At 38.9% G+C, this 17,421-nt stretch overlaps 1 protein-coding gene across 2 annotated transcripts in view; it reads left to right on the top strand.

Moving 5' to 3' along the window:
- LOC138064096 (alpha-mannosidase 2-like) overlaps positions 1–17,421 on the top strand; it is a 126,219-nt gene that overhangs the window by 62,154 nt on the left and 46,644 nt on the right. For both annotated transcript variants that reach the window (XM_068925059.1, XM_068925060.1), the window contains exon 12: positions 640–707. In XM_068925059.1, coding sequence (XP_068781160.1) covers positions 640–707 — 68 coding nt within the window. The remainder of the gene's footprint in view (positions 1–639; positions 708–17,421) is intronic.

Below are 17,421 nucleotides of genomic sequence, written 5' to 3'. Positions count from 1 at the left end.
TCTCAGTAGAACTGAGCACTGGGTCACAGTGTACTTAGGAGTACTAAATACTAAATATTTCTCAGTACTGTGACATAATTCTTAAGTTAGCTTATACCACATTAAAAAACATACAAACGCTGCAAATAGTTTTTATGTACTGTAGAAGGTAACAATGAGATCTGACAAAGACTAAACTGTAAGACCTGTGACAAAAATATAGGGTAGTATAGGGTTTCAGTGAATAAATCTCTCGCAAAAGTAGAGGCATTATGAGCATAAGAAAGCTATTTGCAAAATTTAAACGGAGTTTGTAATTATAATGTCTAGTTTACAGCAACAAAAATGTGGGCTGACAATTTGTGAATGGTTTGTAGTATTAAATGATACTAATGAAAGCAAACATTTCCCGTTCAATTAGTAAAAATAAGCTTTTTTCTTTTTTCAATCTGAAATCTTAGCTTTGTCTCAGTGATTTTTGTCTAATATACACAAATTTTTTTTGAAGAGGGTGAGATTGACATCTTCCTGTGTAATGTGGGAAAACAGACTTCTGTTTATAATGTGAAGAGCATGGATTTGTATTTCCTAAAGCTCGTGTGTATTCACTGTACATTGATCTGTGTATTCAAAAGCAAATTCAAAGATGTTCTATTGTAGGATGATGTTCAGTCCTCACAAGATTCTCTGCCACGCAAGACGGTTATAAAGCTGACTTCGCAACCGAGGTAAACGAATTACGTATTACTGAACATCTGAGATAGTGTGTTCTTTTCATTACTTAATACTTGTTATACCATCTTATTATTTTCTAACTTTTCACTCAAAATGATGATGCAATGTAATTTAGCGTATTATGCTAAAACTACTGTGCCTAGTTTGAAATAGGGCACTAAACTTTCAAACTGTAAAGTTTCTCACATACTGCTAATTCAGCTGCGGCAAGTATAACAGTCTTTTTGTTGTGTGCCTTTGCAGTATTGTAGTACATAATAAATTATGCCTGAAAACAACAATAGAAAACTTCAATTGGACATAATTACAGCTGACTGAATTAGTATTGTGAAGGAAACCTTATTTTTTGTAAGTCCTAAAGTCATGAAAATACTGAATTGTCTTTTAAATTTAAGTAGAAGATCAAATAGGAGGTTATTTGCTGTTAACTCTATCTTTCTAATGTATTAAGAATGCTTATTTCTTTATTAATACGTAGTTCGAGAGCTTTCAGTCACAGGTGACTGAAATGCTCTCTAGGAACATTCACTATCCAGCCTGAAATAAGTTAAACATTCATTAAAAACCACCTCAGCAAGTTGGTGGTAACATCCAAATAAAGTAGAAAAGATGTATGGATATGAGAGCTGTTGTGTATAATGTAAATCAAGTAATATAAGCTTGTGGCTTTCTGTTCTTTCAGAGGAAAAGATTTAAGATTTATTTTAAAAAGTGAACATTATTTTGCTGAGGTTTGTATTTAATTTTTATGGTTCTATCAAGTGGTAAGGCAATAAAACTTGCTGGCCTAACTCATGAAGCTTACAGAATGCCTGCTGCTCTTCAACAGTATTAATCAGATTCTTTGGAAAAATGAGCCAAGTTTGGTCCTTATGAACTGTTGAGATGCTATCTTCAGCTCATGGTAGCTTCACTAGGAGAAGATTGTATAAACTGTTGATAACTGGAAACAAGTTAGTGTAGACTCCCTTTCTGCCATTTCAGGGTAGCTTGAGTGCTTCTGCTTTCTCTGTCTGGTTTTGACTGTTGAAAGGGCTTTGTCCCCCGCAACCCCTAATATGTCTTTTATTTGCATCCACTGTGCCCGTTATCTCTCTACGTAGTATACTAAGTAAGTTTTCCTCCTTTAATGTATTTCAAGCATTTGCTCGCTTTACCTTGTAATTGTACATGAAGGAGATATACATGTTCTACTTTTTAATTTTAAAATTAATATGATCCTGGGAGCCTTTTTTGCTGCTGTTCTACCAACTTGTTTTAACTTGCTAACGACAATGTTGGTAAATAATTGCTAACTGGCTTTTGTGTGGCATTCTGAAGATACCATACAATCACGTAATATATAGTTCCTGTTTCAAAGAGTGTATAATGAGACCTGCAGGAGATAAAATGAAAAGGAAAAATCTTAGAGGAGGAGGAAACGAAGGAGAAATGTAGGAAGGGAGTATTGTTATAGAGCTATCTAAAAGCTTGTTTTTGTAATGAGCTTGTATATTAAAGTAAAAAAAACTTTCAAAGCAATGTTTGTGTGCACTACTACATGATTCCTTTGTTGTTAGGATTTTCATTTCAATATGTATGTTTCAATGTATGTTGAACTATCTGTTTCCGTTTAAAGATGAACCTAGTTTTTCTAGGTCTCTTACTATCTCTTCGATTGTATTCTGAATCTCAGCTAACATTATTACCTTTGTAAAGGTGATCTGTTAACTGAGACTGCAACTTTTGATTAAAACTACTGTGTGAATATTATGAGTATGCATCTGAACTTTCTAAGTAGCCAGTAAAGATGTGAAATGTTAATTTCAGTAGAATCTTGAACACAATTTGATAAGTTGTCGTTAATGATTACTGTGTTTAACCTTCCGAGTTTTCAATTTCTAAGACAGAAATTGTTTTTTTCCAAGTAGATTTAAGCATCAGTAGGTTTAAAAAACGCTGTCTGAGTCTCACCAAAACTTTTAACCTTTGGTTATCATTTATTCATAAGTATTCTTTATTGTTCATGTCCATAGCATGAAATTCTAGATTTCTTTCTGTAAATGTGTTCTAATGTATGATTATGGGGGATAGAAGTTAAGCCAATGCCACTGTGACAACATTGTTGCTTTTGTTTAATCAGCTGAATATTTTTTGTGTAGTTTTGCATCTCATGTGAAGATTTAGGGGAAAAAAAGTAATATTGTAAGTTGGTCATTCCTGTAGAATATTGCTTCATATCACCTACAAATTTAGAATTGCAGACTACTGATGCGAAGCTCATAAGAGTATTTTCTTTTGAATCTAATTAATCATTTTCCTTTTTTTTTTTGAAAGTCAACCAGATCTAATAATCCTTTCAACAGAAGAGTAATTTGCAACGTGCTTTTGTCTCTATGTGGTTCCATTGTGATATTCTTATTTTTAGTAAAGTGTTCTTTTTACTGCTTTGAAAGTTGTGGTCGGTAGTGAAAGCTGATTGTGCTGTACAGGAGAGCTAATACAACTCGATTACATGCAGAATAAGAAGAGAGAAAAAAAACTTGTTTCTGAGTAATCATTCTTCTAGTACAAAGTATCTCCAAGATTGTTGTGTAGCTGAGAAGTATAAATAGGTATCGCTTCTAAAATATTTGGTATCGCTTTGCTCCCTCCTATGATCTCATTTGTCTTTAGTGCTCTGTTGCCATCTTTTTCTGAAGCTGTAATCTTATAAAAAGGTAGTGTGTTCGTTTTAATGGAATTAATATGTGGAGTTTTGAAGGTCATATTGTGACTCTGCCACCTTACAACTAAATAGTCTTACCAGGCTTCTGAGTGCTGAAGTTTTGGCCTATTTAATTACACTAAAGCCCTTTTAACTCCTTAATGAAGTGGGGGGAAAAAAGCCCCCCACCAAACAAACCTCACAACACTCTTTAAATACAAGATATTAGTAAGACTTCATTTGAACAGTATTCTTTTGTTACCTTTAGCTATATAATTCGTTGTGTAATTAAGCCTTCCAGACTAGTGGTCTGTGAAGTATGTTACTTGAAGGAGAATGAAGTTGAAAAAGGCTGAAATTATTTGCTGTTAATCCAGTATTATTTCCTTTAAATAAAGGGATCTTGAGGAAGAGAAATGTACAATGTATAAAGTGGAAAGCATCTAATTTTTACCTGAGACACTGCTGCTAAGAAAAAACACTGGGACTTGGTAGTACTTGAATATTTCTAGGTTTGGCAGACTGGCAATTTTTTGGATTGCTTTTCTGCTGCCTTAAAGAATATGATCTCATAGCGGTAAAAATCTCTACTTCTCAATAAGCATATTTATCAAACAGTGGAAGAAGCTTGATGGAGAGAAAGACTTAAAAATGAAAGTGGGAAAGGGAGCACAAAGGATGAACGAGAAGTGAGTCATATATTGCAGTTACTGTACATACTGAGCTTAAGCTATAGCTAAGAATCTTTTCTCTGACTAGTTCTGATGAGGATTCCTTTCAAAATCAGGAGGATGAAGGCTTGAAAATTTTGTGATGTATTCTGAAAGGTTTGAGGACAGCAACTTTGAGAAGTATTTCCTAATCACCTCAATATTATTTCTAGCTCACCTTACTTTCCATTCTCATCCTTGTTTTTTGGGTTCCATAAAAGGACGTGTTTAACATAGTTTTTTGTCTTGCTATTTTGTTCTCATGAGACACTCCAAATTTTGTCCATTCATTTCTCATTTGTTCTGCTTTGGTCTGCAACGTGTAATTTCAGCACAGTTCAGCTAATCCAGTATATTGTTTTCAGCTTTGCTAATTTTTCATGGATTTTTTTTCCACTAGTTTTCCACTGGAGTTATGTTATTTCAGACAGTTTGAAGAGCTGTGTACAATAGATGGCATTTGTTGTTGTTAGGTGTTTTTTCGTGTAAGGCTATCAAAAGGCTGCTGTCTTTAAGATTTTTGCCCAGCTGTGTGATCATGAGGAATTCACAAAGTGACTTCTGGCTTTTGTTGTTCCTTTTCCATCTTTTCCTGAGGGACCAGGTACCATGATGCGAGATCTAGCTGAGGTTCTCAATTCAAATCAAGTTGTAACACTTGGTTTCCTCGAACATACAGAGGCCAGCTCTGTAAAGGAGGTTCTATTGTTTTTTGTCCTTCAAGGAATCCTTCACTTTGTGAATGTTATTTTTAATAAGCAGCTAGAACTGAAGCCATTTATGGTAAAACATCGCTCTATGTTGGAGACTTGACCTGGTTATTTAGTGCATAAAGGAAAATAATTTGTATAATTTTAGTTTTTCCTTTTTTTTTTTATGATCACTTTGAGCTAAAACCTTGAGCTTTCACAAGTAAATATCCAGCTAGATATGGAACTACTTTTGCACTGTTCTGAAATTGTTCCAGAATTAACAAGATCTGGTAGCAAGGGTATGTGCAAGTGTCACCTTTTATTACAGTGTATCTTGGTAACAGAGGCCATGAGTGGGCTGATGAAATTGGATACAGCACCATAATTCTGTGAGAGCGCTCTGTCCCTTGGTATAATCCTTGCTCCTTGGGGATAGTCCGCCAGAGATGCTGCTTCTCAAATGGCAAGAGACCTGCAATCACTGGACTTTAAGGACCTTTGAACCTCTCGCCATCCAGTTTAACCTGACAGCTGTTGACTAAGGATATGTTGCCAGTGTGAGTGGCAAGATTTCCCAGCTTTTTCTTTCTACAATGTTTGCTGGAGACAGCACTGGAGAGGAGTGAGGTACACAACCAAATACCTTATCTTACTGCATGTACACCAGCTTGGATTTTGTAGTAGCATTGTTGGGCACAATATGGTGAACCCAGGAGTGAATGAGACCTAACAGCTGACATTATACATCCGTGTTTTTTGGGTTTTTTTGCTTCTGAACTCTCCTGCAGCTGGCTGAGGGTTTTCATGTGCTCCAATGCACAGTCAAGCATAGTGTAAGGCATCCCGTTTGATCTGAAGTTACTAAGATATTCGAAGAGGAGTAGAGACCATTTCTAAAAATCATTGATTTAGGATTTTATAGTGCCAAACCAGCAGTAATTAGATTTCACCTACAATTCAGTTCTCTGCAAATCATAGAGGAATGGTATGATACCCTTCTGTCAGGCTAGTTTAGTAGCTTAGTAGACACGTTTTGCACTAGCTCAAATGTTGCCTAGGGGATTAATTCTGGATAGAATACACTGTAATCAATGGCTTCTTCACAAATCTGTCAAAGCAATGAGTAGTTTAATGACATCTGTCTCATGACAGAAAGGTTCATTTTTCTGAATTGAGGAGGGGGCAAGATAATCTGGGCTATTATCCTTACTTCAGTATCTATGAGCAGCTGCAGAGCTTTGACATAAGTTGTCTTAAGCCTGTTAGGGCCAAAATCTGCAGCTCTTTTAAAGATAAAATTATAATTTTCTTTCTTAGGAGGTTTTGCAAGGACAGATTGGTTACCTTTCCAAAAAATCACTTTACAAGTGTGCTTACTGCTTCTTTTTGAACATAGCATAATAATCCATAGTTAAAGCTATGTTATTACATGTATTGTATGATAAAGAATACATATACAAAGGCTGAAAATTTTTGGCAGAGCCTTGTGTATGTAATTGTATTTAACTGGAAGATGACAAGAAAGATAGCTTGGCTGAGAAGGAAATTTGGTATAAGATGCTGAAATGGAAAGTTGTCCTGATCGTGTGAAGCAATTGATAAAAGATTTAGACAAAAAAAAGGGTATCTTGCAGACCTAAAAAGACTACTATGGATTGAGGTAATGTTTTAATATTCTAATTTGGCAACTTCAACTTTTTTTTTGTTTATTTGTTTATTTTATCTGTGTTTTTATCTGTGTTACCCATATAGGTACAAAAATCAATCTAGACAATTGTCCAATGTAATGACAAAGAAAGAACTTTGATAGTTTTTGACTTTTGAATCATATACATTTCAATTACATTTTGTATTTATATGAGTTCGTAGGTAAATAATATATTCATATATAATTATGCACTGACACAGTAAAAAGGCAGTTGAGACAAGGGTGTTTCGAACTGTCAATGAAAATTTTTTTAAACAAGAGAAATATGCCAGCATTTAAAATGAGGCCAAACCTGTCTGTGGCAGTTCATACATTGTTAATAAGCACATTTCCTCCCCTGAAAAAAGTGCCCTTTTAGCTTTAAACATATTTAATTGGATGAGATAGTGTATGCAAGAGTTTCATACGTTCTCATTGAAGAGAAACCTCTGTAGTATTAACTTTAAGGGAGATGGACAGGATGAGTGGTTATTCAATCAAACATTAGGAGTCTTTTCCTCTATTAAAAAGCAGAATGCTTAATCAAGCAGAACCCTTCTGTTCTTAGCCTAATAGGTTAGGTAGCTTAGGAAAAACCTGTGACATTGCGTACCAAGAACTGCATCTTTAATTTCCAAGACCCTGGCTGCTTTAGGCTGAATAAACTTTTTGAAATTGTTTTTTAGTGTTAATCTCAGTGTTCAACTGCCTGATAAATTTACTGTGTTTCAGATGACCTGTGGTAACTGCCATGAAATGTGCTATCTGTAAGAAATTCAAGGTTGTTTTGACTAAGTTAAATGTGTAGTATCTCCCTCTTGATTTTCATGAAGGAAGAGCTGTTGCAAAGACAAAGACGAGCTTGGCTGACACACGGTAACTGAGGCATCTTGACTCCTGAAACATCAGTTGAAGTGAACATGAAATAAATATTTAAGTGAAAAATCGTCCTGCCAAAAAGGGTGATTTCAAAATGAACAGAACCCAAGTTCCTCTGCTTGTAGATAGGTGATGGCTGTAGAACTAACTTTGACCAAATGGGCAAATTCTGTTTTGGCAGGTTTTAATGGGAGAGGAGATGAGGGATGTGGGAGAGTTCATAGCAACTTAATCTCTTATTCCTGCTCTTTTTGTGAGCTTAAAGCTATTTTTCAGGAAGATTTCTGTTTTTATGAGTAGGAATTTTTTACTGCTTGTGCTAATAATACTTGCAGCCTTATCTCAAAACTGACTCCCTGCTAACTGCAACAACAGTTGGCATTTCACTGAAAGTTTATTTGGGAAATCTGAAAATAAAGCAACGAATAAGCTGAGGGATGAATGTCTGTTTAGATGTAAGGACTGGCTCTTAAGGACTGAAGAGTGTCATTTGTTTTTGAGTAAAATTGTTATCATTATCGAAAGAAAAAAGTAGATTTCATTTGCAACTAATTGCACCCTAAAACTTTCTGTGAACTTAATCTATTTTGTTCTCAAAACTCATTTTTGACTGTCATGCTTCTGAGTTCAAGTACTTCTACAAATTTTGATGTTTTGGACTTATTGTTAAATTTTCTCTTAAAAAAAGAAATGCTTAAAGTGCCTTTTTCTCATAACAGTGCTTGCAAATTAAAATGTTTTTAGTTACTGGTCGGTGGTCTTGTTGATAAACTAGTGGTAGTCTGTCCTAAGTATTTTTATATTTACTGAGGTTCTTAATAGACTTTCTTTAGAAGTTGTGGTTGAAAAATTACACAAATCAGTTGATACAGTTTTAAAAATTATATCTTTCTCAAAACTGCACAAATTCAGGATTTTCAATGCACAATACTTTAACATGTTTTTAGGGGAGTTGCAGCAATAGTGCAGACATTGTGAAGCCATCCTTATCAGATGCTTGTATTCGATGCTTTAGTTGCAATAAAAATTTCTAATGCTAAAATGAAGAAACTTGCAATGAGACATTTAAAGAAATTTCTGGGTTCTATGCAAAAGTTGGTTTGTAATGAAAGTGTTATAAAATATGCAAAAGAATATGTAAAGGTGTTGGTTTTTTTTTCAAAAGCAAAGAATGGTCATTATGAAGGAATATACTAGAAAAAATTAAGTACAACTGAAAACTGGATTGTATGCATGTACTTGTTGAAGCAATTTTGGAAGTAGAAGATGCATCTTTTCAGTATATTAGTATACTTGCATATTTTTTTTTTCCAGGCGTTGGCCATCCCTTTCAGCCTTTTTATTCGAGGTGCTTTGAGGCATTACTGTAGTTAGTTCAAGGCTGTCAAGGCACAAACTGAAGTGATACGGCATACTTGAAGTCTTTCTGTTCTTCTGAACCAGATTTTTTTTCCCTTCTAAATGCAGATTAATAAAGCCTGCACTACAAGAGGAACAAGGAAAGGATTTTAGTGAAGGCACTTCCTGATCCTGAAAAAGTCAGGGGGCTTCAAGCCCATCTTGGACTTCAGAACACCTCACAACTTTGTGGTAAAATAAAAATTTAAAATAGTGCCTTTGGACTTAATCCTCTTATCCTTAATTGGAGAGTAGTTATGTGCTCCAGAATAGGATATATGTGCCACTAGAAATCCATCCAAGTCATAGGAAGTTTGTGTATCTGGAATACGTAGTAGGTACCTAGCATTTTTTTTAAAAGTCTTGTCTTAGGTTGATGTTGGTTTTCTGTGTTCTCAAAATTTATAGTTCTTGCTGTGCTGTTGTCTGTGTTTGTGAATGCTGTTTTCTTGAGGGTGTTACATGGTTTGTTTTTGAGGAAGCCACACAAAGATCCTATTTCCTGTGAGAGTGGAGGGATGAATTACATGCATATAGCCTACCTAATTTTCTGCCTTTTACTTTTGCATGAGCTATGGTTATATAATAAAGATATATCTGGACAGTTGGAGGAGAGAACTGATAAGCATGCGTGAGTTCCCTTACCTTTATTAACAGATGTAAAGAGGTTTGACTTTAGGTCTCTCATTAGGAAGGACATTGCTGGAGTGATGCAGAATTCTGAAATGTCAAGTGAGGATAATGAAATATTTTCTTTATCATGAAATTATCGTTTTTAATTACTTGCATGTTAATCGAAATTGTCAGTCATTACTGCTTTTAGAAAGAATGAATAATTTTAACATTATGAGTCTATTTCTAAATTAAGCATTTAGCCTCCTCTTTAAGTACTATTGTGAATGTAGCATAATTTCATTTTTGCGTTGGTTGAATCCCCACTGAGTTCTTATGATACCATTAGTTTATTGATAGTTTCCCTTTTTTATTTCTTGATATCACAGATTTGATTTTTATAATGAAGAAACTGATTTGTGTGTAACAGATTCTATTTCTACCTCTTATTTTATACCTTATGAAAGCAACACAAATATCTATTTTTTTGCTTGAGATTTCAATTTGATATTAGATTTCAACTAATTCCTCTGCAGGACTTTTTTCGTAAATTGGAAAAGCAGTCTTGTTTATGTGGAGATACAAAATGTTAATCTGTGTTTATATTTGGTTATATGCATGGAAGATTAACATTCTACTATATAAAGAACAATTTAATTAGGTTACAAGAGTTGTTGCCAAACTGTAAATTCCTTTTTTCTTACATCTGTGACAGTATTGGTAGCTAGTATCTGGTCTGATTCATAAATTTACCAGAAACTTAGCTGCATGTAATGCAGAGGACCATATTTACATCATTTAGCTTACCAGTTAAGTAAGCTAAATAGTTTCCCTAGAACCAATTTCCCTAGAACCTGGGCTGACAGACAGCTCTCCTGTGTGAGGTGTGCTGTGGTTGACCAATTGCGTCACCAGATAAAGGAGTTACAGGAGGAGGTTAGTAGGCTGCGTAGCATCCGAGAGGATGAGCGGGAGATTGACAGGGTGTTCTCGGAGATTGTTCAGCTCCGGGAGTCCCCTGCCCCCACTGCAGCGGAGGTGTCAGAGGGCTCAGCACCGTGTGTAAAGGTGCATCATAACACTGTTGAAGAGGGCTGGAAGCTGGTGACCTCTCGCAGAAGGAGAAAGGCTCTTGCTCCTCCTCAAGACTTACCCTTGAAGAACAAGTTTAGCGCCCTCCAAGCCGAGGAGGAGCTGGGCATGGCTCCAAGGGAGGCAACTGGCCTGGCAGACCCTGTGCCGTGCAGGAACCCCCGGAAGAAACGGCGAGTGATTGTTGTGGGTGACTCCCTGCTGCAGGGGACAGAGGCACCTATCTGCCGACCTGATCTCTTGTCCAGAGAGGTTTGCTGCCTGCCAGGGGCTCGAATAAGAGATGTCGTGGAAAGACTACCAAGGCTTGTCCATGCATCAGACTACTACCCTCTGCTGATCTTCCATGTGGGTGCTAATGACACGAAAGGCAAACTGGAAACCATCAAACGGGACTTCAGAGCTCTGGGAATGGTGGTGAAGGGTCTGGGAGCCCAGGTGGTTTTCTCCTCAATCTTGCCTGTGAGGGGAAAGGACAGGAGGAGGAGTAGACGAATTTTCCAAGTTAACAGCTGGCTGCGCCGCTGGTGTTGGCAACAGGGCTTTGGTTTCTATGACCATGGGACCCTGTTTGAAGATCAACAGCTGATGGGGAGAGACGGGATCCACCTTACCAAGCGGGGCACGCGCGTCTTTGCCAACAGATTGGCCAGCCTGGTAAGGAGGGCTTTAAACTAGGCAAGATGGGGGAAGGGGAGTGGTATAGTGGCAGGGGAGTCAGTAAAACACCGTTCAAGTCAGGATGCCTCCAGCGGGTGCATACAACCAGGGGAGACAGCATGCAACATGGCTATGGAGGATCCTCTTGCACCTCTTCTGGGAAGCCTGCGTGCTTGACTGGCTCTCTCAAATGCCTGTATACCAATGCACGCAGCATGGGGAATAAGCAGGAAGAGTTAGAGATCTGTGTGCGGTCGCAGGGCCATGATCTCATTGCAGTGACAGAGACATGGTGGGATAGTTCACATGACTGGGATGCTGTCAGGGATGGCTATGTGCTTTTTAGGAAAGACAGGCCAGGAAGGCGAGGTGGTGGAGTTGCTCTTTATGTGAGGGAGCAACTAGAATGTGCGGAGCTCTGCCTCGGGGTGGATGAAGAGCAAGTTGAGAGCCTATGGGTAAGGATTAAAGGGCAGGGTAACATGGGTGACACTGTTGTGGGGGTTTACTACAGGCCACCTGATCAGGAGGAAGTCATCGATGAGGCCTTCTACAGACAGCTGGAAGTAGCCTCACGATCACAGGCCCTGGTTCTCATGGGAGACTTCAAGCACCCTGACATCTGTTGGGAAGACAGCACAGCTAGGCACAAACAGTCAAAGAGGTTCCTGCAGAGCATTGATGATAATTTCTTGACCCAGGTGGTGGAGACGCCAACGAGGAGAGGTGCAATGCTAGACCTTGTACTAACGAACAAAGAAGGTCTAGTTGGAGATGTGAAGGTTGGGGGCAGCCTTGGCTGCAGTGACCATGAGATGGTGGAGTTCAGGATCCTGCGAGGAGGGAGCAGGGCAATGAGTAGGATTGCAACGCTGGACTTCAGGAGAGCTGACTTTGGCCTCTTCAGGGACCTACTTAGGGGAATCTCATGGGGTAGGGCCCTAGAAGGAAGAGGGGTCCAAGAGAGCTGGTTAATATTCAAGCGTCACTTCCTCCAGGCTCAGGATCAGTGCATCCCTCTGAGGAAGAAGTCGAGCAAAGCGGGCAGGAGACCTGCATGGATGAGCAAGGAACTCCTGGCCAAACTCCAGCAGAAGAAGGAAGTGTACAGAATGTGGAAAAGGGGACAGGCCACTTGGGAGGAATACAGGGACGTTGTCAGAGCGTGCAGGGATGCGACAAGGAAGGCTAAGGCCCAGTTGGAATTAAATCTGGCAAGGGATGTCAAGGACAACAAGAAGGCCTTCTTCAAATACATCAATAGCAAAAGGAAGACTAGGGAAAACGTGGGCCCGCTGCTGAAAGGGGCGGGTGCCCTGGTGACAAAGGATACAGAGAAGGCAGAGTTATTGAATGCCTTCTTTGCTTCAGTCTTCACTGCTAAGGCCAGTCCTGAGGAATTCCAGACCTTGGAGACAAGAGAGGAAGGCTGGAGAAAGGAAGACTCTCCCTTGGTTGAGGAGGATCGGGTTAGAGATCTTTTGTCCAAACTTGACATCCACAAATCCATGGGCCCCGATGGGATGCACCCACGAGTGCTGAGGGAGCTGGCAGATGTTATCGCTAGGCCTCTCTCCATCATCTTTGAAAGGTCCTGGAGATCAGGAGAGGTGCTTGAGGACTGGAAGAAAGCCAATGTCACGCCAGTCTTCAAAAAGGGCAAGAAGGAGGAGCCAGGAAACTACAGGCCTGTCAGCCTCACCTCCATCCCGGGAAAGGTGATGGAACAGCTCATCCTGGAGGTCATCACTAAGCATGTGGAGGACAAGAAGGTGATCAGGAGTAGTCAGCATGGATTCACCAAAGGGAAATCATGCTTGACCAATCTGATAGCCTTCTATGACAGAATGACTGGCTGGGTAGATGAGGGCAGAGCAGTGGATGTTGTCTTTCTGGACTTCAGCAAGGCTTTTGACACTGTCTCCCATCACGTCCTCCTAGGTAAACTCAGGAAGTGTGGGCTAGATGAGTGGACGGTGAGGTGGCTTGAGAACTGGCTGGATGGCCGAGCTCAGAGGGTTGTGGTGAATGGCGCAGAGTCAAGTTGGAGGCCTGTGGCTAGTGGTGTCCCCCAGGGGTCAGTCCTGGGCCCAGTCTTGTTCAATATATTCATCAATGACCTGGAGGAAGGGACAGAGTGCACCCTTAGCAAGTTTGCTGATGATACTAAACTGGGGGGAGAGGCTGACACACCAGAAGACTGTGCTGCCATTCAGAGGGACCTGGACAGGCTGGAGAGGTGGGCGGAGAGGAACCTCATGAAGTTCAACAAAGGCAAGTGCAAGTTCCTGCCCCTGGGGAGCAATAACCCCCTGCACCAGTGCAGGCTGGGGGTTGACCTGCTGGCAAGCAGCTCTGCAGAGAAGGACCTGGGAGTGCTGGTGGACAACAAGTTAAACATGAGCCAGCAGTGTGCCCTTGTGGCCAAGAAGGCCCATGGTATGCTGGGGTGCATTAGGCAGAGTGTTGCCAGCAGGTGGAGGGAGGTGATCCTGCCCCTCTTCTCAGCCCTGGTGAGGCCTCACCTGGAGTCCTGTGTCCAGTTCTGGGCTCCCCAGTACAAGAGAGACATGGCACTCCTGGAGAGAGTCCAGCGGAGGGCTACCAAGATGATTAGAGGGCTGGAGCACCTCTCCTATGAAGAAAGACTGCAAGAGCTGGGCCTGTTCAGCCTGGAGAAGAAGATTGAGAGGGGATCTGATCAACGTGTACAAGTATCTGAAGGGGGAGTGTCAAGAGGATGAGGCCAGCCTCTTCTCCGTGGTGCCCAGCAACAGGACAAGAGGCAATGGGCAGAAACTGAACCACAGGAAGTTCCATCTGAACCTGAGAAAAAACTTCTTCACTGTGAGGGTGACAGAGCATTGGAACAGGTTGCCCAGAGGGGTGGTGGAGCCTCCTTCGCTGGAGATATTCAAAACCCGTCTGGATGTGATCCTGGGCAATATGCTCTAGAGGACCCTGCTTGAGCAGGGAGGTTGGACTAGATGATCTCCAGAGGTCCCTTCCAACCTAAACGATTCTGTGATTCTGTGAACCATTACAGTCAAAGCCCCTTGAGAAGGTATAAGAATCTCCTTTTGGTAAAAACTTGCTTTTTGCCTGGATGTGTAGAGGAAGACCATCTGCTTAACTTGAATTTTTATCAAACCATCCATATTCCCCCTGCCCCAAATCATATGTTTATATCTGACAGTATGTCTAAGGCTGTAGCTCTTTAAATGGGAGGTATTCCTCACAAAGGACTTTCCCATTTAATTAAATGTCTAGGATTGAATAATTGTGAATGCTAGTAGTTTCAGCACCTACTGGTATCTCAAAGGAGATGTATATTAAATCTCTAGCTGTTGTTACAACTAAATATTTTGATATAATTAGATATGTAGATCCAATTGAGAGCACACTTTCAGTATAGTTTGTCATTTGGTGCTTTGAGCTTAACTTGATACAGCATTTTGTGAAACTTCATTTAAGAAAGAGTTTAAATAATCTTTAAGTTAAGCTAATTGTGTTGTTTAAAATGTTGAACATCTCAATATAGGTCTTATGAAAGAGAGAACAGCATAGTTTTTTTTAGCTGACATAATCCTAACATAAGGCATTATTAAACTTAATAGATCTTGATATTGCTGTGTTCCTTCTCTAGCCCAACATAGACATCTGTTAGACATTATGGTATGGCTTGCTGCGTTTAACTAACAATCGAGAATTTAAGTTTCTTAGCATATAAACACATGAGTCTGAACACAAAAATGTAAATGCATGTGTTCTTTTGATGAATTACTTAACATAAGGTTGCTTCAGCTGTTTATCAAAGTATTCAGTATGGTCTCCCTCCAAATCTCTGTAGTGTTATCCAGATGCTGTTGCCCAAAATGTGTATTTCAAGAGTTTCACTACCCCTTCTCCTCCTCCCACCCTCTCCAAAACTAACCCCAAAAGGAATGTTAAAGGAGATCCGTTCCCCTTTCATTAAAATAGGAAAGCAAAAAGAAAGACTTTCTCTTTACAGCATGTGTTGTAATTCCACAGTGTTATTCAATTTCAGGTCAGTATGTTGTAAACTAATTTTGGCTGATGTTAACTTGACTCAGGTAATTGATAGATTTATTTGTTAATTAGTTATTACTTAAATGTTCATTGCTGAATGTTGGATAGTGCATGTTATTCAGCCTGTGTCCTTTGGTGTTCGTCTGAGGGACGGTAGAGTGTTCATCTGAGGGACGGTAGAGTGTTCCCTCCCCCCTTGCCTCCCCCCCTCCCCCCCCCAAAAGTGAAGCCAAAAACAAGTAAGGAATTTTTTTGATCAGATCATAAAATCACAAATGGTTTAATTGCTTCCTACTATAGCAATCATTTGCGAATGGAGTAGAATACACATAGAATATATGGAAAAAGTAGAATATGAAAATTGAGGTCACACTGGGAACAAGCAGTCTGCAGTACAGGATTAGAATTGAAAACTATTTTAGTAAACTGGAGCTAATATTTCCCTGTCAAAAAATGAAATGCAACAAGCAAATGGAAGCGTTACAAACACATGGAAAAGTAATGTTGGAATGAACCAACTAGTGAATCAGGAAAAGACTAGACATTACGGAAGATCACAAATTCAGAGAGCCATCTTTGCATGGTGCCAAAGAGGCAACTTTAATTTTGGATGAATTAAACAGAAATGTTCTATGTAAAATGCAGGTAGAATAGTCTGCCTTATTTTTTTAGTGGTAAAGGCTTCAGCAAAAATATGGGATCTAGTTTTGGAAAGCAGACTTCAAGAAAGATGAAGAAATAGAAAGGTTTAAGAGGAAACCACTCAAAGAAGAGAAGTTGAAAGATTAACATCTCTTTAGTTTGAGAAGACTGGTGATGGGGAGCACAAGTCTTCAAATGCATACGGTTTTGTTATGAGGAGAATCAGTTGTTTTAATTTGAAGTGGAGAAAAGGAAAAAGAAGTGGGAAGAAATATTTTTTGACGTTAAATAACAAAAATTGTACAGTGGCAAAAATGGGTGCTTGAACTGCAATTTTGGAAGTTTTCAGGAACAGTGAAAGCATCGCTTTCGAAAGTGCTATTTCTGGTTATGGGGTCGAACTAGAGCAACCTTTCTGTGCATTGTTTTTATGGTAATTGATGTCTAGATTTGGCTTTTGCCTCTTCAAAATGGTCTTTGAGGGTCATAGTAAATCAATATATTTTAATGTAGCCATAATGGCCTATATTTTTAGGCCAATCTGTTTTGTACGCGGTGTGTTTTAGTAAACCAACTGGCAAATTGAAAAAAGTGGACTGTTTTGAGGCATCTGAGACCTTTCAATGATCTGAAAACTTACCCATTTTTTTGTGTAATGACTAATTGCCCTAATAAGAGAACAACTTTACCTGCAAGTCCTATCTTTAATGCATCAGAAAAGTGATTTCTTCCAGTTTGTCATACAGAAAAAAAGAATTTCATGTTTAGGAAAAATAGGGTTTTTTTCCTCTGACAGATTTTATTTTGACATTTTGCAAATATTTCCTCTGTTGAAGGGTGAGTGTTTCTGTATCTTTTTACATGAAAAAACTACCTGAGTGATAGATGTTGCAACTTTTTAATGTGTTAAAAGTTTGTAAAGTGATGCATTAAAAAACTGGTAGTATAGGTAGGTTTCTGAAAACGTGTGAAGAGTTGAATAGAGCAAGAATTCTAGTGAGATGGGTACTAGCATATCAGTTCTCTATAAGAATGTACAAGTCAAGATATTTCCTAAAATTGGAAAATTCAGGGATCCTACACCTTTTTATGGCGTATGTAGTGTCTGTTTATTTATGCATAAATATATATAGAAACATACAAAATATCCTGAATCTTAAAAGTCAAAACTTTCCAAATTGGTTGGTATAGTTTGAAATTGAAATTTTTTTTTTCCTTGAGGGTGCTCTGGTACTGGGATTTTCTGGGGCGTATGGATTTTATTTGTTTTGTTTCCTTTCTGAATATGATTATTTGACCCAAGCATAAGTCTGCACGAATGCATTCAATGATACCTCAGAGGCTTATAAAGTTTTTAACTCAAAATTTACCAATAAATTAATCTATTTTTTGTTTCCTCATTTTTCTCATAGAATCTGGCACTATTAAAGGACAATTTTGAGCCAAATGGCATTTAAGATAAAACAGAAGCTTAGACTTCACAGTATTTTGAACAATATTCTATTCTGTATGTATTAGAAGAAAAGTACGATTTGGATGGAATCAGGAGGGCTTTTTGCATTTCAGAAATAATTACTCGTGGAAGAAGGAGGAATGAGG

The sequence above is a fragment of the Struthio camelus genome, chromosome W, assembly GCF_040807025.1.
Source record: "Struthio camelus isolate bStrCam1 chromosome W, bStrCam1.hap1, whole genome shotgun sequence".
NCBI lineage: Eukaryota > Metazoa > Chordata > Aves > Struthioniformes > Struthionidae > Struthio > Struthio camelus.
Note: the sequence above shows the minus strand (reverse complement) of the source record. Positions and strands in the feature narration are given on the sequence as shown.